General features: G+C 37.0%; 1 protein-coding gene across 1 annotated transcript; it reads right to left on the reverse strand.

Annotated features, from left to right (window-relative positions):
* Positions 1–4093: 4093 nt before the first annotated feature.
* LOC140150744 (large ribosomal subunit protein uL10-like) lies at positions 4094–18015 on the reverse strand. The gene is made up of 10 exons (XM_072172843.1): positions 17964–18015; positions 11901–12000; positions 11015–11114; positions 9945–10020; positions 8725–8812; positions 7972–8118; positions 7553–7661; positions 6466–6542; positions 5546–5686; positions 4094–4753 (listed from the first exon to the last, which is right to left on the reverse strand). The coding sequence occupies exons 2-10, from the start codon at positions 11952–11954 to the stop codon at positions 4592–4594; spliced, it is 954 nt and encodes a 317-aa protein (XP_072028944.1). The 5' UTR covers positions 11955–12000; positions 17964–18015; the 3' UTR covers positions 4094–4591.
* Between the last annotated feature and the right edge of the window lie 2384 nt (positions 18016–20399).

Here is a 20399-nt window from a genome sequence, read left to right on the forward strand (position 1 = left end):
ATTTATTTTTCGAAATAAATACCTGAAAACAACAATTAAAAAAAGGCAAAATTGAATTTCACAGCTATGGCATATACTGTGCATTTCTATGGTGGCTCAACTTTCCCCCCGAGACTGGCTCAACTTACCCCACATGTTTCATTTGTAACATTGCATTTGGGTCCTGCTTTATTTATTTGAGCGTAGTGAAAGTAAATGTAAAAAGTGGCTCAACTTACCCCACTCTCCCCTACGTCAAAGATTAGCTTTCTACTGAAGATAGCACTTTTAATGTACGTCAAAGAGATAATCTACTGAAGATAACACTTTTAATGCACATCAAAGATTTGCTTTCTACTGAAGATAGCACTTTTAATGCACGTCAAAGATTTAGCTTTCTACTGAAGATAGCATTTTTAATGTACGTCAAAGATTTGCTTTCTACTGAAGATAGCATTTTTAATGCATGCCAAAGATTAGCTTTCTACTGAAGATAGCATTTTTAATGTATGTCAAAGATTAGCTTTCTACTGAAGATAACACTTTTAATGTACGTCAAAGATTTACTTTCTACTGAAAAGAACTTTTAGTGCACATATACATCAAAGATTTGCTTTCTACTGAAGATAGCACTTTTAATGCACGTCAAAGATTTGCTTTCTACTGAAGATAGTACTTTTAATGCACGTCAAAGATTTAGCTTTCTACTGAAGATATCATTTTTAATGCACGTCAAAGATCGGCTTTCTACTGAAGATAGCATTTTTAATGCACGTCAGAGATTTACTTTCTACTGAAAAGAAAACTTTTAATGTACGTCAAAGATTTGCTTTCTACTGAAGATAGCATTTTTAATGCATGTCAAAGATTAGCTTTCTACTGAAGATAGCATTTTTAATGTACGTCAGATTAGCTTTCTACTGAAGATAGCACTTTTAATGCTCGTCAAAGATTTAATCTACTGAAGATAACACTTTTAATGCACGTCAAAGATTTGCTTTCTATTGAAGATAGTATTTTTAATGCACGTCAAAGATTTAGCTTTCTACTGAAGATAGCATTTTTAATGCATGTTACAGATTTAGCTTTCTACTGAGCACTTTTATTGCATATCAAAGATTTACTTCCTTCTGAAGATAACACTTTTAATACACGTCAAAGATTTTCTCTCTACTGAAGATAACACTTTCATCCACGTCAAAGATTTGCTTTCTACTGACGAAACGACTTAATGCATGTCAAAGATTTGCTTTCTACTGAAGATAGCACTTTTAATCCTCAACTTGCTTTCTACTGAAGATAGCACTTTTAATGCACGTCAAAGATTATCTTTCTACTGAAGATAGCATTTTTTTTTCTCATTAAAGATTCAGCTTTCTACTGAAGTTACCATTTTTAATGCATGTCAGAGATTTACTTTCTACTGAAAAGAACACTTTTCATCCACGTCAAAGATTTGCTTTTTACTGACGACAACTTTCTACGAAAGATAGCACTTCTAACCCTAACCCCCACCGGGCTTTTTCGTGATGGGAAGGGAAAGAAGGAAGGAATAAAGAAGAGAGAAAAGAAAGAAAGAAGTTGTTTGCTCTGGGTGGGATTCAAACCAGAGACCCCTCGCTCGCCAAGCACTGGGTCGGCGACACCTTGCCACTGGTCTTGGGCTTCGCTGGCCAGCGAAACCGTGCCTATATATCACTTAGGGCGATTGTGTCATCACACCACGTGGGATGCACGCACAAACATCGCATATATCAAGTAGTATTTTGTAGTACTTGGTCCTGTTAGGGTTAATTGAGCCTATATATTGAGTTTCGATAGTGGTAACCTAACCCTAACCCCCACCGGGCTTTTTCACGATGGGCAGGGAAAGAAGAAAGGAATTGTTTGCTCTGGGTGGGATTCGAACCCGAGACCCCTCGCATACCAAGCACTGGGTCGGCGACACCTTGCCACAGGCTTCGCTGGCCAGCGAAACTGTGCCTATATATCACTTTGGGCGATTGTGTCATCACACCACATGGGATGCACGCACGAACAGCACATATCATTATCAAGTAGTATTTTGTAGTACTTGGTCCTGTTAGGGTTAATGCGCGACTTGCTTTCTACTGAAGATAGCACTTTTCATGCACGTCAAAGATTTACTATCTACTGAAGATAGCACTTTTGATGCACGTCAAAGATATGCTTTCTACTTAAAATAACACTTTTAATGTACATCAAAGATTTGCTTAGTTACTGAAGATAGCACTTTTATTACACATCAAAGTTTTAGGTTTTTACTGAAGATAACACTTAATGCACGACTTGCTTTCTACTGAAGAGCACTTTTAATACACATCAAAGTTTTAGGTTTTTACTGAAGATAACACTGAATGCACAACTTGCTTTCTACTGAAGATAGCACTTTTAATGCATGACGTGCTTTCTACTGAAGATAGCACTTTTAATGCACGTCAAAGATTTGCTCTCTACAGAAGAAAACACTTAAGGGATCGGATATTAGCATTTTACGCGTTTGCAAAGTATTTTTTGTGGGAGCTAGCTGAGAGTACACCACACCTGAATACGAGGAATGTCCTTTAAATTCGGGATATATTACAAATTTTATTAAAAATTATTAAAATTTGATATTTTAAAGTTTTCATATTTAACAGTCCTCGAAGTAAACTTTATAAATCAAATGATATGTTCTTAAAGTGTTTATAGCTGGGATGAAAGCCGACAATCACTATTTTGACCATTCATATGAATGAGGACGCCCCCAATATTTTTCCTATTTTGTGTCTCAGTTCTTGACAGTTGACGCATTCAAAAATAACTGGAAATAATCTATTTCCAGAACAGAAATTGATTGAATAACACACACTTGGTGCATAGATTATTCAAGCTTTAATAAAGGTCATGTAATACCAAGTCACTCATGACAAGAGTCCTCACGCATGATAATACAATAAAACATGCGATAGGTATGAATTGGTAGTGGAATCAATCCAGGGACCTGCCCTCTCATCTTAAACTAAAGTCTGCACAAAAAGTAACTCTGCTGTTATAAATACGCCTATAGATTCAGAACTAATAATTGTTTTCACAATATTTCAACATAGCGAAAAGGATGATTTATTTACACGCATTTTGATACCCCATTCGTCAAATGTCGTTCAATATTCCCAACACAGTAGTTCTTTTACAGAAAAATACCTTAATTTAAAAGTTGCAGTTTACAGCGATCAATGGTTATAATGCCAGCACTGTAAACATGTAAAGCCCGCCATTATCTTTGCACTTACTTCAAATCAATACAAATAACTGCAACTTTTAAATTGGGGTATTTTTTTCTTTCAAAACACTGCTGTATTGTCAATATTGATATAAAATTATAATGAACAATATTGGACAATTGGGGTATAAAAATGCGCGTAAATAAACATGATAAATCATCCTTCTTTTATGTCGAAATATTGTGAAAACAATTATTAGTTCTGAATCTATAGGCGTATTCGTAACAGCTGACCGCGTTACTTTTTGTGCAGATTTTATCTTAGCACTGTCCACTAGCATGGCTGGCATTTCAATTGTTTTATATTGCTTGGGGTCGAAACATGTATAAAGATGAACCGGCCCTTTGAATCATGACCAGTGTTCTTTGGATGGCAGTGAACCTAGTATTGCACTAGGTTCAAAGGTCGCATACACATGCACACTTGACTGATCCGTCTGTTTGTGACTATAAAATTGGAACAAACCCTGTACAATCTATAGTTTGATCAGCTCGTAATCGGCAGGTTAATATTGATATATTTTAATTTGAAAACTGTCTTGTGACAACTCGCCAGAAGTACCAGTATCACAAATTATTATTTAAGCCCTGTACTTTATTTAACACACACAATATAGACCAGACAGGTCAACAAAATCACTGGGTCTACTTTTAGGCGTAGTGATCAAAACCTAACAATTCCCGCCAATTACGAGCTAATCAAACTATAATGTGGTTATTTTGAGGGTCTCTTGATGGTCATGGGTCAAAATACTAATTTTCATTCATCTCTGGATGTTCAAATAGGAGGTAAAATCAGCACAATATTAAGACAACCAAATAAAACGCTAATTACATGTATCATAATTGATGTGTCATCATCATTTTATTTGCATACCACCCCTTTGATGAGCTTACAATATGTTTGATGTTTCATATTGTTGGCATAATTATGTTAAATGCATCTTGTAGAATATAAACTAAAACCTGAAATTAATTTTAATAAATAAGATGTTCCTTCAGGATTGTTTTACAATGCAAACACTGCACCAAGAATCAAAAAGCCTAGCCTTCGTCAATGTTACAGCAAAATTAACGCTTCAAGCCAATGATGAAAAATGAATGCTTCAAGCCAACATCAATGGTATGATATTCTTGGTTTGCCATAATTATGTATAGGCATCAAGATGCCACACACAGAGTAGATACTTATTATTAGGCTTGCTGTAATCCTAGCCAGTCAATATATTTAATAGTTGACAAACATAGAGATGTGTCTATGCAGTATAAGTCCACTGAAAACTTGAGCATTATTCATCTACAAGATGCACAGCCAAGATGAGACGATTTTTAGTCAAAGAGACCAAAGCCCATATCATCATCTGATTCTTCTTCAGACTCCTCCTTCTTAGCCGCTTCCTCCTCCTTCTTCTCTTCCGCTGCTGGGGCGGCTGCCGCAGCTGCTGCTGCAGCCGCTGCAAAAGCTTCTGGATCGGAAAGAATGGCTTTAGCCTGTTGGGAGTACAAAATGAGAAGCATAGATAAATTTACTGAGAGCTGGTGATAAATTTACTGAGAGCTGGTGATAAATTTCTAAGCTTTGAATATATTGCTGTTAAGGGGTACTACACCCCTCGATAAATTTGTGTCTATTTTTGCATTTTTCTCAAAAACTAATAACACAGTGGTAACAAAAGTTATGTATATTATAGGGGCAAGGAATCCAATTACTATACTGGAATTTCAGTGACTCAACAAGCGGTTTGTTATTTATGATAAGAAAAGAGGTACCGCTAGGATGTACCTCATTTCCTGTCATATATACTGAATCGTTTGTCTTGAGTCACTGAAATTTCAGTGTAGTAATTATATTCCTTGCCCCAATAATATACATAAATTTTGTTACCGGTGTGTTATTATTTTTTGAGAAAAATGCAAAAATAGTCACAAATTTACCACAGGGGTGTAGCACCCCCCTTAAAAACAATAGAAAATATAATTATTAAGCATTACAGTCCAACCTTTTCCACATTTTCAATGTTTTTTGTTACATTTTTCAAAGATAACTTTCCAGACTACATTTTTTATCAGAATACATCTTCCTACAAACAAACTACATGATATTTTACTAAGATCCCACCCAATTTTTCAGATTTCCCAAAGTCCCATCAATTATTTTGATTTTCACATTTTGATTTTCAATTTTAATTGCTATCTATTTTTGTATTAATGTTTTGTTTTATTTAAACATCCCAACAAAATTTCCTTTTTTGGTACTATATAATGTTGGTATTGTTGCCGTACCTGCTCAGCTTCCTTGAAGTCAATCTCGGTTGCTACAGCTATGGCGAGGACATTCTTGAATCCATTCATGATGGAATGAGGCACACTAGCGGATGTTGGGTAGCCAATTTGAAGACTCACACTAGCAAGGTTACGAATAGCCTGAAAGAGAAAAGTAAAAAGTACATTAAGGTTAACTGTGTAATAGGCTACCGGTACCAATCATTATCTGTGATAGAGGACCAGAAACAATGTTTTTTGCTTGATGAACAACAAAATACATAATAAGCCACATCCACAGCCTATTTCACCATTTCCGAAATTGTTTAAGGACATCGTTTGTCGTCTTTAATGGACTGGGCCATCATCCAAGGATGCTACTTTTCTGATTCGGAAAACCATATTCATACAAAATACATCTTAAAAGATGATATAGAGAATTAACTTGGTGCTGTAAAAACCCATGTCCTTCCAATGCTTCTGAGCATGAAAACTAAAGGGATTAAAAAAACTTCCTTTCAAGATCATTCACAATTCACATCGCACTTAGGCTGGATGAAAGTCAGACCAGTATAAAAAGGTAGCCGGATGGAGGAAGTGTACAGATGAGGCGACATGAGACGTCATATGAAACAGTTAGTCAGCACTTCTCTTCTCGTTCAATAAAGATGTGAGGTGTGGGTCCCCTTGAGATGGTTCAGACAGCCCATTAAAGGCAAGTTTATGCGCAGCACCAATGTCAGCACTACTGGGTTCTGCCATTTCTGGCAATAGCACTGGAAACACACTGGTCTGGCAAATTCAATCTTTCATCACCACCATCACAAGGTCCTCTTTACTACAACAAGACAGTTATGTGGACAAAGATTTTGGATCACATTTTTGCTTAATTTTTACACCAAATTTGGGGACTTTGTCACCCGCGGATACTGTATACTTACTTCCATAACCGTTTTCAACAGATCCGCATCTGTGATGTCCAAGATAGATGGCTCAAAGACGGTGCCTTGGTCAAACACTGCAAAATAAATGAGCAACATTCACACAAAAATTAACTGGAGGACCTACGAATGAGTTCCATTAATATATCAAGCGATAATGACCAGATGTACTGCCACTATTTCCTGCACTTTGGTTGCGAGGTTTGAATGAAAAAAGTTACAGGATTGTAACAGGGTAATGGGGCAAGTGCTCGTTTTAACACTATCTTGGGCAGAGGTGCAGTGGAAGTCATCTGTGTTCGGGCCCAGGGGTTCAGATTGATGGAGCCATGGACATTTTCAATGGGTATTTTCAAACTTTCTGATTACGATTCTACATCAATATATTTTGACCCTCTTCTCATTCAATACAGATGGGGATGGAGTTGGTCACCTTTAAAATGTTATTTTATTTTGTCCGTCACATCACATACTGATCTATTTGACACAACACAATCGTTTCACATACAGAGCTATAAGTTAACTAACATGTTACAAAATTGCTCAAGTAAATTTCCTCCACAGGGTATTTACGAGGAAGACACTTGAAAGTTGGTAATGGTACTGTATTAAACAGATCTGTATGTGACGAGGCTGACAATTTATGTGAATATATAATTACATGTAGTTTGAAACCCAAGCAAGTTGTCAGATCCGCATCACCATTGATGTAAACATGATTGCCTTAGACGTTTGCTTACTCTTTTTATATCTTGATGATCATCGAGGATGATTGAGATGGTTCAGACAGCCCATTAAAGGCAAGTTTATGCGCAGCACCAATGTCAGCACTACTGGGTTCTGCCATTTCTGGCAATAGCACTGGAAACACACTGGTCTGGCAAATTCAACTTTCATCACCACTATCACAAGGTCCTCTTTACTACAACAAGATGTAATTCTCGGATCACATTTTTGCTTAATTTCCAACAATATAACATTTTTCACACCATGCAAGAGCTTCCTCCCCGTCAATGAAACCGACTGTCAAACACAATGCATTTCTGACGGATCAAACTCAACCAAGTCAGTGCAGAATACTACTCACCTTGAAGGATTTTGAGACCATATGAGAAGGGGGAGATTTTCAACATGTTAAGGAGCGTCGCTTCTGAGGCACCTACTTTCTCATTCAACTTGATCAAATGCACTTTGTTCTGTTTGAAGACAAAAGATACAAATATTAAGCGTAATATGAAAATACAGGTTCACTTGGGTAACTCGCTTCAGAATGGCTTCAAGCATTCCAAAGCATATGATAAGTAAACTATGCACAACTTGCAAAAAATTAAACCAATAACGCTACACAATGTTCTAACTAAGCAGCCGGTCGCAACAGTCCAAGCATCTGCAAAGTGTACGCATGTGTCCGAGAATTAATTATGGCAATGGTAAACTGCGCAATAAGTTGATGTATTGAACATGAATCAATCAAGAGAATAATAACAATTAAGCAGACGAGCTTACCAAGATTTCAATGGTGCCTCTGGCAATCTTAGTTGGAATGGACAGAGCCTGGAAGAAGGACGTCTTCTCTGGACCAAGACCAGTGTTCTGAGCGTCAATGAACACATCAACAGGGGCGATGGCACCGGCCTTAGCAGGAGCAGCAACCTGACGAAACACAATGTTTGAAATTAATCAACTTGAAACGTGGTACGGTAACAACAGAAAATGTGAACTTTTTTAAAAACATGTATTGCAAAATGATGCAGTGATTTTGATGTGGGTGGTGCCACCAAAAACAATTGACATCTTATTTAATTTGCTTTGCTGTGTACCTTGTACTCCTTAAGGAGTTGTTAATCTTGAATAAAGTTTCTTGTTAGATATACAGTAACCATACAGATTATACACTTAAAGATTTTTTTCTTACATTCTAGCTCAAGTTCCCTGCACACGATGTATAATACACGATACATCATAGACCCCAGTGGTGATATTAGCTGCATTTTGGGTTATCCAACTGGTTTGCCACACAATGCAAGGTCCGTTCGTCATTTAAAAGAACGAGAGTAACTATCGCTCCGCTCATCGACAGGTCTTCACCATGAATGGGAGTAAATTTTATAATTTCTATCTATCATTTCTTATTGATTTGACTTGCTCATTTGTCTGAACAATTCACCTAAAAGCTTTTCTTGAGGGCAATTAGGGAAGCTTTCAAATACTCTCTACACCATTTCAAAAGATTAGATCATCCGGGGAATATCAACTTACCCTGTTTTCAAGGATCATGCCTCTGACGTCAGTCAGCTCTTCTTTGGTGAACACAAAACCAACATTACCCTTGATGTGAGGCAACAACCTGAGGTGTAAAGAAAGTAAATACAGAGTGAAAAGTTTCATCTGATCTAATCAAGCGAGCCTACACATGATCACATCAAAATGCTAAAAAGCAGCACATATCAACTTACATGCCGTGTCTGTTTGTCTGCAATAAGCATGCGCAGGGTCAGAGTTTCAGGGAGAATCCGAGAATCGATTCTTGCCAACAGATTTGCGTGAATCAAAGTTGATTCTCGCAAACTTTTGTACTTTACCCAGAAGTTGATTGGCAAGAATCAAGATTGATTGAGACAATGTAGCAGCCGATAAGTGCATCCTTTTGTACAGATTTGCGTGTTCGAAATCAATTAAATTTGCTCAAACGTAAGTTTATAGCCCTTAAAGTTTACACAGGGATAATGTAATTTCCGAAATGCTCAAAGTGTTGTAAAAATCAAGCACAACTTCGGCAAGAATTCCTCTTGTCGTATGGTGGATTAGATAAACTAGTATTATCTAAGTCAAACTACATTGCAATCAAAGTTTTTCTGGTACCGTACCTTTAAGTTTGTGTTTTAACATACACAAAAATGTATGACATTTGAAAGTAAGAATTTTGCCAAGCTGACCAGTGGTTCAGACTGCCTCAAATGAGGCCATTGTTTGTACACACAACCAATATTAATGCTACTGGGTTCTGCCATTTCTGGCAATAGCATTGTTACAATATTGGAATCACACATAAAATTCTTCTTCATAACCACTTGAGGATCATCCATAAAGTTGACTCAACTATTGTTGATTTTGAGATTATAGTGCCGGTTCTCAATTTCTTTTGAACAACAATATTTTGTAATTTTACCTAGATGCTTATTCGCCAGCGAAGTGATTACACAACTCCCTGGTAACTGGATCATGCACCTTTTGTAATTGATAGTACATGCCATAGACTGTGTTGCGATCATTCCGATCATGGTGCAGAACTCAAAAGCGTGATCCAGTTGACACAGTGATAATCGGATTACACGTAACACTTCGCTGGCGAATTGTAATTGGTGATTCAGTAACACATGCATCCAAACTTAATCCCACTATTTGGTCATTGTTTTTTTCATCTGAAATTTGTTTCAATTAAGTTGCATGCAAGTTATTCTTTTAAAATAAATTCTTACTTTTCAAGATGAGGGTTGCTGTCCAGATGTCCACGGATGGCCTTGCGCATCATGGTGTTCTTACCCATCAGCAGAGCTGAAGTAAATGAACAAAAAGAGACCATCAGATATCAAATATAAACTATAGTTACTTTTACTGGAACTCAAAGTAGGCCAGTCACTGGTCAAATTAAGTAAAATGCACTGTAAGGCACTGTACTGTTGTGACCTGAAAGTGATAAGTTTCCCAGGATTGGGGAACACAATATTTTCCAATTATTCATAGACCTTGTATGAACACCCATTACAAAATTAAATATTAATATATTTGAATCACATGTTTGAACATTTTACAGATCATTGGAAATTTTCACCCAAGTATTTCATACTCTACTGGACTACTAAATATTCAGGAACTGATATTTAACAAAAAGTGAATTACAATAAATGTTTGGCAGGTTGCTTATTTTACTTTGAACAAGCATTATTTATAAACAAAATCATAGCTGGCTATTGGACCTACCTAATTATAAATACATCTCTTTTGTGGTTCAGACAGCCTACAAAGGCAATATTTTGCACATGACCAATGTCAACACTACTGGGTTCTGCCATTTCTGGCAATAGCATTGTAATACACTGAAATCGCACACATCAATTATCATCATCACCACTAACTAGTGCCATAGCTGACAAGAATGTATGAAGCAGAGCGGGATTAGAAACCGCAAATCAATTCTTAGTCACATCATAAACTATTGTCAACAGATTTGGTCGATTCAAAGTTAAAGTCTCCAATATTGATATGTTTTTAATTCCGCCTAGTTCAGGGAAAATAAAATAAAATTCATTCAAATGAGACTTTTGTTGAAAATCTGATGCAGGATTGCAGGTACTAACTGACTTGACTTGGCTAATAAAGTTTACTCAGCTTATATAACTGGCAAAAATTATTCGGGAAACTGATTTACGCCCTGGTTAAGATGTGCCAGTTTGCATTTAAGCAATGAGCCAAGTGCATGCAAGCCGTTAATCAATACACAATGTTACGTTTTTTCGCTTAATTATAAGCAGAACTATAAAATGCTTACTTCCATGGCCACGAAGAGCCATTCTGATGGACTGCATCTGTTTGGAGCCGACATTGTCTACGTTGACGATGAAACATTTTGGAAACTCATCAAAGAGTTGCTGGAAAGGAGAAATAAAACAAATTACATCAAATTACCTGCACACTGAATTTTAGATCTTACATCCAATTGCAGCTTGTAGTATGAATGAGTTTCATCTCTAGAGACAAATCAATTTGGATCAAATTAATTTACAGCGTTGCTAAAAAATATTTTCACACATTTCACAGTTTGACATAGGCCCGCAAATTCAACACCATTCGAATGTGTTTGCTAAGAAACCTACAATTGCAAAATCATCACCCAGAAACTGCAACAATCTTGAACTCCTGTGGCATGCTTTTAATAATAATCATCATTATCCACTTCAATTTGATAAGAAAATGCTCTCCAAGCCCCCCTCTCCCAGTTTTCTTTCATAATCAGAGGCAAAATAAGCAGGCTGGCTCTCGACTCTATGTATGCTATGCCCACCACTGGTTACCATAAAACAGCTCCTGGTTCTAGTAACATGTAATGACAGGAAGCTTTAACAGTCTTTATCTCCACTCCAGTCAGCAGCATTAGCTTTGATGATAGTGTGTTCTATTGTGTTAGTTTAGCGTTACTTATACTTGTGGCACATATATGTACACGCAATAAACAACTCTAAGCCAATGCAGCACACGCTGAACTTCAAAGCTAGTGCCACTGACTGGAGGTCTCATGGCAGAATTATCTGAAATTCAATTATCTCATATTACATGCCAGAATTTGAAAAGAACTTACAATTCCTGGTTCTTACAAAATCCAATCGACTGGCTCTACTTTTTCTTATTCACAAAATTTTCACAATGTTATGACTTACGATGATCTTGAGGAAGTAGTTGGACTTCCAGGTTGCTTTGTCTTCCCTGGGCATCTTGGTAGCACAAGGATAGTCGTTACTGACAATTTAAAGACAAAAGCTGAAAGATAGCAAGAAAAACAAACAAAATTAAAATGTTTATAATTTGCACATCATGGGTCCAGCAATAATTATTTGTTCTGCCTCTGCTATTCAAATGGGTGAGGGAACAGAAATATTTAAACTTTTCTCTCCGAGTGATTCATTAATCTTGCTCTCTCTCTCATTGTTTTTCCAAGACACAATGTCAATAGAGAGATTGTGATTTCCAAATGTACATATCGAACATACATGGAATCATTTCAAAACCACTCTCCTGTGATGGGATTTTGAATAGATTCCAGTCCACGTACGTTTGATGCGTTTGGAAATCACAATCTCTTTAAGGGGGTACTACACCCCTGGCCAATTTTGTGCCTATTTGTGCATTTTTCTCAAAAATTATAGCACATTGAATATACATATCTTACTTGTCACCTATGCGCTATAATTTTTGAGAAAAATGCAATAATAGGCACAAAATTGGCCAGGGGTGTAGTACCCTTAACATATTTTGCTTCGCACTTTTCTTTCTCCGTTTTCATTACACTTTGACAGAAAACAATGACGCACCACATTTTTAATTTTAGCATGTTGAATTTAGAGCTGCACGACATAGGCTTTTTTAGTCAACTACGATTTATTGGTGACTATAGCATCAAAGGTCAAAATTTACTTGGAAGTTCAAGCACACTAATCAATGCTATTCCTTTACTTAATTCTAACTGCCAATAAAAGTAATAGGTTAAACTTTCACAAAGATTTTAGGCGATAGCACAAGTTCTTGGACAATTTTTAGCACTTTTAGACCCTGTCTTTACTTATTTTATCATGATTATTATTAATGAAAACCTATTTTGTTGCTTGTTGAACTTTCGCTGAATAGTCGCCAATTCAAATGGCAATGACATGTGATGATGTGATGTAGTAGTCGCGATTATCACCAAAATAGTCACGACAGTGAGGGTATTGGCAATTTAGTTGTGCAGGCCTATAGCTATGAATTATAGAATCACAACGATGTTTGTCAACGAATAAATTTGGACACTACTATATCGATCAGGCTGGACTAAAAACATGAGAATACGTATGGACAACTTGGCAATGTTGGCAGTGCTGTCTGCTGAAATTCATGAATTTGGTACAAAAATATACAGTTGGCATGATGGATGGTCAGGCCTGGCGCGGGGAATAAAGCCAAGGGCAAAAGGCTAAAAGTGATCAATCGGATCATGGATGGGCGATCGCTGCGCTGAATATTATAGCGATATCTGCATATTTGGTGACATTAGGCCAAATAAAAAAAATAAACGTGTGTCGTGTTTCACGTCCCCTCCCCGTTTCTTCAATTTTATTTTTATTTTTTGAAATTCAGTTTTAACTTTTCATGTTTTCAAAAAATATGTCTAGGAAGTAGAGATGCTTTCTATACCCTGCCCTTGCTAATATAGGTTAATGTGCCCCACCATATGACACATGACCACATGTGTGTCATGTTTCACGCGCCACGCAGGCCTTCACGTTTAAAATTTGGTGGAGCTCGATCAATCACACTCCTGGTTTTGTTGAGGAGCTCGATCGAGCTCCTCAAACTCACTCTCCTGCGATTTTCGAGGAGCTCAATTTGATGAACATGATGAAAGGTGCTAAAAAATACAAATAGCCAATGGAATCCAACAGGGCCAACAGACCGGCGATAATATTACGTACCGGTGGTTTTTAACATCACCAAAAATCAGTCCTTTTTAAGTTTAAATCTCACTTGTTTTAACAATATTTACTGTGCAATTCAGAATTTCCACAGCAATATCTGTGCCCAGCCCCAGCCATTATTATTACATTGACCGATCTTCAAAGCACGCCACAGATTGAAAAGAAAATGGCCGTATGTGCGATCTCCGAACCATGCTTCCGAGCACTGCGTATCGTTCTAATGGAGAAACGAACTTCGCACTAGTATTTTCGGAACAATAATGAGATGACCCAATGACCCGATATGATTTGGGTCTCAAGTTGATTGTCACGCTATTCCGTTCGCAGAACCTTAACTAATAACTAGCATGCTCTTTCAACAGATCGGTATTCAGATTGGCTGATGTGATATAGTCTACTGTAGTAGACCAGTTTAATTTATCATTCCCTAAATTAATCTCTCTGACCTGACCATGGAAAAGTCATCATTCCTGTTCTGATTCAACAGCTCAGATATCCATGAGAAAACTGGTCTACTGTATTTCGAATATGAACTATGCACTCTATAGTGGGTATGATGTTACCTCATTAAAAATGCAATCTTGGCTGTTTATGCACATATCCTGTGGTTTTTACCAATTAAGCCGTTTGAATAGCCGTCCATCGCAGTATTACTTGCACAAGGTCCAATACAATGTATAGTACGCTTGACGTCACAAGCGCACGATATTATCTGTGATGGTTAAGCTGTCAAATGAAATCTGAATAGAGCTACCCCACGTGGGTTGGGTTCAGTGAACACAGTGGGTTGGGCTAATGCATAAACATGTATGCTTGCCTATCTGTTATTGGTTAAGATTTACCACCCACATTGATTTTTACTTCATTAACATTCATCTCAGATTTGAGATGAAAGAGGTTGAGTCTATGTGTTAAGATATGGTGGGTCACACAGGTCATATCCAACTACCGCAGTCCTTTTTTCTCTGGGCAGGGCAGTCACTAGAGATGTGATGTGTTTCGTCATAGATTTTAAATGGTTTCATGCATGGAAACGTATGAATTCATTGAATTGTTTATAAAAATTAAAAAATTAAAAAAAAGGAATGCAGCGCAGTCTAGATGTGATACAGTTCTGGGAGTAATCAGTATTATTTTTGACATTTCGTCTGAAATGAGCGTCAGTAAAATTAATTATCTCTTCAAACAATATTAAACATGAATAAGGAGCGCTGTTATTAACGCTCCTGACTATGCTTTGAGGTGCGCGGTAGGAGCGCCTGCGCAATCGCGCTCCTTAAAAATGAAGGCCTGGCCACGTCCCCTCCCCGTTTCTTCAATTTTATTTTTATTTTTTGAAATTCAGTTACCGTATAACTTTTCATGTTTTCAAAAAATATGTCTAGGAAGTAGAGATGCTTTCTATACCCTGCCCTTGTTAAGTATCCCAGGCAAACCTTAGTCAACACATTTGCTGGTCAGCGAAATTCGCCTAGACCGGGGCCCAAACACAATGCTGCATATTTTTTACATAGAAATTGGAATTTTTTTCAAGAACAGGTCGGTGAAGGAAACCTATATAAATGTTTTCTATACTTCACTTGACCCAAATATATGATTTTTTATGGTGATGAGCCAGTCGCACTCATGGAAATTTAGAGGGATTTTGATAGCAGTTCCTTAAAAAAAAGCTGCTATCGCCATGAGACTAAGATCTAGAAACACCCCTAAATGCTGTTTTGGGAAATTTTGCTAGCAGAATCTTTTTGATGAAAGTCAATATTTGACAAGATGTAACTTTGTTACGGAAAGTGCCATGACAAAAATGTTTTCAGTTTTGGCTTTAAAAGGGCTTTAATTTGATATGATGCAGTTTGATGGCAAATTTGAATTCACCTAGCATACCTAGTTAATATACAACTTACACAGGGTTCGAATTCAGTCAATTTTTTTGCATCGCAGTTTGTGCTATGTAAAACACATGTTTAGTGTTGGCCGATCCAACCCAAGATCGGATCTGCCGATCTCCGATCTGAAAATTAGCAGATCGGGCCGATCCGATCCCTATTCAGATTCCTTAAATGTTATTCTACAACCAGTACAAGTTCATTCAAGTCGGGCCCCAGTAATGTTAACGGTCAAAGCTTAATTCCCCAAACCTGTAACTATGTAATATGATGACCGTTTTTAGAGGTTTTTCATGTCAATATCAACCCAAATAAAATACCATTTTACACCCCAAGTCCCAGCGTTACTCACTCAGTGCCTCCGATTGTCGGAAGTTTAATCATTAATCCATTTCTCTTGATTGTTTTATTCGTCTTTCTTCTCCGCGAATCAACTTTGATTTGCGTGTGTAGTGTACCAAGTTAGGCGAATCACTGCGCGAATTGATTCGATGACCCTGCAGCTAAATCAGCTCCATCGATATTATAATAATTTCCCGGGGGTGCCACTCATATACCATTGCATGTTGTCATCACTGACCAGACACTTTTATTTTTCACCCAAAACACTGACATGCCCAAGGGCTGAAAGGTAACCCTTACCACTGACCTGCTATTAAAAAAGGATACCCAAATCACTGACCACAGCCATGGTGCAAACAAAGGTACCCATATCACTGACCTTACATGTCCCAAGACCGGGCACAAGACTAATATATTACACTTACAGACCCGGAAGTAAGAAGTTGTTTACAATCAGGAACGAAAACAGCGGCTGACGTCAAATGCTGGACTTTGATTTTTCATGAACCCAAAACGCCGACATATCTATTGTAAAAAGGTACCCTTTTTCCAGAAAACACCAAAATTGAGACCCTTTTCGCGTCCCGCGCGGGACGTGGCCTATGCTTAAAAAGATACCCTTTTACCGTGAAATTTTGGTCGGTGATGACTTCATTGACGGTTCAACTGGCACCCCGGGAATAATTTATGCATATGACGTATTGGGGAATACCGCGGAATTCCCATCCTGATTGGTTGTGCAGAGTTGTTTACAGAAAGAATTCACGTGTAATGGAGATTAAGAGATGAAATCGTCCGTGTGAGGAGGAATAGCGAGAATGTGCGCGATTCTAAAAATAACATGCCCTCAAATTCACCTTGGGAAACCCGACATTGAAGGGCGCAGGGACTTCACGTGTCGAGTGTTAAAGTGTTTACAAATTTTTCTCAGGGACGCACTGTACAGTCGGGAGTGTTGTCACTGAGTGGATAATATTATAAAATACAGTATGAAACGACATGATTCTTGCGGTGGTAACAACGTTTTTTGGAAATATATTGGCATTAAATAGTAGTAATGTTACATTTTATAAGAAAGTAATGCTAATGGTAAGCTTAAAGAATTGTGTACTTTTATTACTGTCAAGTTCAGAGATCGGTAAGCTAGATCGGCAGCTGATAGCTCATCTGCCGATTCAGATTCAAGGCCGATGCAGTCCATATCGGCACAGATCTCCGATTCACAGATCGGTATCGGCCAACATTACACATGTTTGCATAGCAGTATGTAGCACTTTTAGCTAGATGCATTTTGGAAAAGTGCATAGCAGTTGATGGAAATTGCATCGCATTTTGCGATGCGATACCGTCGAATTCGATCGCTGAACTTACAACACTTTTTTAGAACAACAAATTATTTTCCAGGCAATATTGTATACGCTAAAACACTCAGCTCTAATTATGCCATGGGTATTGTAATATTCAGATTTCCTTTTACAAATTAAGCGTACGTACTGCTAGCCGTCCACCAGCGCGTATTATTTTGCACAAGGTCCAATGCACACGCTTGACGTCGCGCGCGTATACGCGATGGTTATGCTGCTGTCAAAGGAAATCTGAATATTACTTTATTTACACCAATTTAGCGATAAAATAAAAAATAAAAAGGCCCCTCTTTTTTTTCAAAAACCCGGACGTGAAACATGTTTTTTTATTTTACTTGGCCTTACTTAAACTGTATATACTAATTTGTAATTTTTGTTATCAAATGTTTGCTAGTTTCTTTAAACCTCTCGACTTTTCATGTTTGATTAATAATGTACTAAATCGAATTGGCAAGGCTGCCGAATTCTACTACTCTACATGACGGGCGTCTTTTCTTTCCTTCGATATTCAGGCGCAAAATTTCATATGATCAGCAATGATTTTGATTTTTATTCAAGTGGTTTAGGAATCTAGTTTATATTCTTAATAAATAGTTGTTAACAAATTGACAGAATTTTAATAGCCAAAAGAAGCCTAAAATGGGCATTTTTCTTCCACGATTGCGGCACACATGGCATACCTTGCGAAATTTATTGCGGAAAGGAAGTCACGTGATCAGACGTGCCAAGTTATCGGTAATGATCATCATTCTCCATACGACCCATGATACGACGTTTGATCAACTCAATAGGAATACGCCGAGCAATTGGTATCTCGACTTCAGCTATGAGGCTATCGTAAAAAAGAGCACAGCAATTTTCTTTCTAACGCATTGTCATGGGGTACCAGTGGTAACTTGATTACATTTCATGAGCTTTCATCATCGGACCATTTTCATTTTCAGTATTCACCCCCGGTATTCCGCTCCCGGACTGAGTACACATAATTAGGCCTATTGCACTTAAGCTTGCATAATGTTTAGGCGTACTAAAACCTCTTTCCTTGTTTCAGGGAGGTAAATAAGGATAATTTACTGGGTGGGCAATTTAATTTATTTTTGCCCTCAAATAATGGAAAATAATTTACTGGGTGGGCAGTGATAATTAATGACATCAAGGCGTATGGATTTTCGGAAATGTAGACCTGTTTTTGCATACAATTTGGTTTTGATGTAAAAAATGGACATTGCCCTCCCTCTAAATAGGCCTACATCTTCTGCCAATAGCATATTCATGTAGCAACTTTCAAGAAAAATTATATACCATATTATATTTCACTTTGGGTATTTAGAAATCTTAATACTATTTGTCACTCACCATTACTCCTATACGTAAAAATGCAGTACTTAAAATTAGATGGTGGTGCCCAGTTTTTTGTGGGCAAAATAATTTACTGGGGGACCGTGGGCACTTGGCAATGGGCAAGTTGAATTTACTGGGTGGGCAAAATAATTTACTGGGTGGGCAAATGCCCACCCAGTTAACATGTTATTTACCTCCCTGCCTTGTTTGATATTGTTGGCCAAAATTGCAGCTGCAGAAAATTCAAAAGCAAGTCTTTCCAAATAAACTATACTGAAGGAGATATCACCAAAACTCCAAATTTGGTCAAACTCGGAAAAAATTACTAAAGTTGCACGAATTGTGTAAACTTTGTTTAACGTTTCGCAAAGGTTAGGCCCTATAATAAAAATTGTGCAGAATTGCATAAACTGGATGTTGGATGTTGATTAAGTTTGGGCCACTTTGGGCATTGCACAAGTTAGTAACTTCTGAAGTTATTTTGCAGCGGGTTTTTGAACAAGTTTGGTAGTACAGCTAGCTGCTAAAGCTGAATCATTGTGCACTTTGTGATAAAAGCATGTAGAGTGTCCACACATAAAGTAGGCCTACATGATCCAAAGTTTATTTTAAGATGTGGATGCATTTTGGATTTGACCCCCAGGTCACGAAACTGTGCCACACAGGGGTAAAAATTTGAAAATGCTCCAATATTAAAACTAATATTGTCGACAGATACATCAAATTATTCACCTGATCACAAGGATTTAAAAAATGTATAGTTTGTGCTATCTATGACCTATCGTTACAGAGTTATTCTTAAAACTTATAATTTTGGGGTAACAATATCACATTAGCAAACTATGAGCTTTTTTTTTTTCAAGTGTAAAGTGTTTCAATATTTTCACTTGTTTAGGATGTCCTGATTGGTATATTCTATAACTATAGGCCTAATATGAAATGTAACATCTTTATTTCAAAAATAAATACAAGTTTAGTACATCAGAATCCCAGGCCGTATAAAATTAATGTCTTGGTTCTCATCGCTTCCCGCCTCAATTTCTGGGATTTTTCAGATTATTTTTTTAGATTTTTCACATTTTTTTATGACTTTGGAATACTTTCGGAAAACTTTATACATTGTAAGTAAGTTTATTAGAGAACATGGATCACTTCCAAAACTTCATTTGGTACACTACGGGGTTTATCCCACAGAATCTCACATTCAAAAACAAAAAGGGACTTCTCCTCCTTTTCTCGAGCACCGTTGAAAAAGACCGAAAACTAAATACTTACAATGCTAATTTTACATTGGAAAAAATCATCAATTCATGAAATTCCTCTGGACAAGAACCAAAACATTAATTTTCATACGGCCTTGTGATATTCCATCAGCTTGTTTGAAAATGTGTTGATTGCATTATCTACATTAAAAAAGCATGGCACATTTCATTGTGTTTCTTGTATATTCGGTTGATTAGAATAATTGATTTCAGTAGCTACATGTGTCTATAATTCCCTTGGAATGCTATTTTTCTTCTGAATTATGGTTCCTTATAATTGTCCCTTAGACTTCTGAAGATAGCATTAGGACCTACGAAGAAAATAATTAATACCTCCAGCGGAATATGTTAATAACATATTTTCGTATAATATATTTTTTCTATATCTTTAGTAATTTTTTTTATGATTATTTATTTTGACTATCTACTGAAGATAGCAATTACATGAATTACGGCAGGTTTATATTTTGTTTTAAATACCAGCCATTTTTGCATTTTTGTTTGTTATATTTT

The sequence above is a fragment of the Amphiura filiformis genome, chromosome 4 (genome assembly GCF_039555335.1).
Source record: "Amphiura filiformis chromosome 4, Afil_fr2py, whole genome shotgun sequence".
NCBI classification, from domain to species: Eukaryota; Metazoa; Echinodermata; class Ophiuroidea; order Amphilepidida; family Amphiuridae; genus Amphiura; species Amphiura filiformis.

What these genes read in the sequence shown, in the direction of transcription:
- LOC140150744 (XM_072172843.1), bottom strand. Translation starts at nt 11,954, where the DNA reads ATGCCCAGGGAAGACAAAGCAACCTGGAAGTCCAACTACTTCCTCAAG. An exon ending in GGCTCTTCGTGGCCATGGAA is followed by an intron (nt 10,021 to 11,014) that starts GTAAGCATTTTA and finishes CATTTACTTCAG; the next exon opens with CTCTGCTGATGGGTAAGAAC. An exon ending in ACTTCAAGGAAGCTGAGCAG is followed by an intron (nt 4,754 to 5,545) that starts GTACGGCAACAA and finishes TACTCCCAACAG; the next exon opens with GCTAAAGCCATTCTTTCCGA.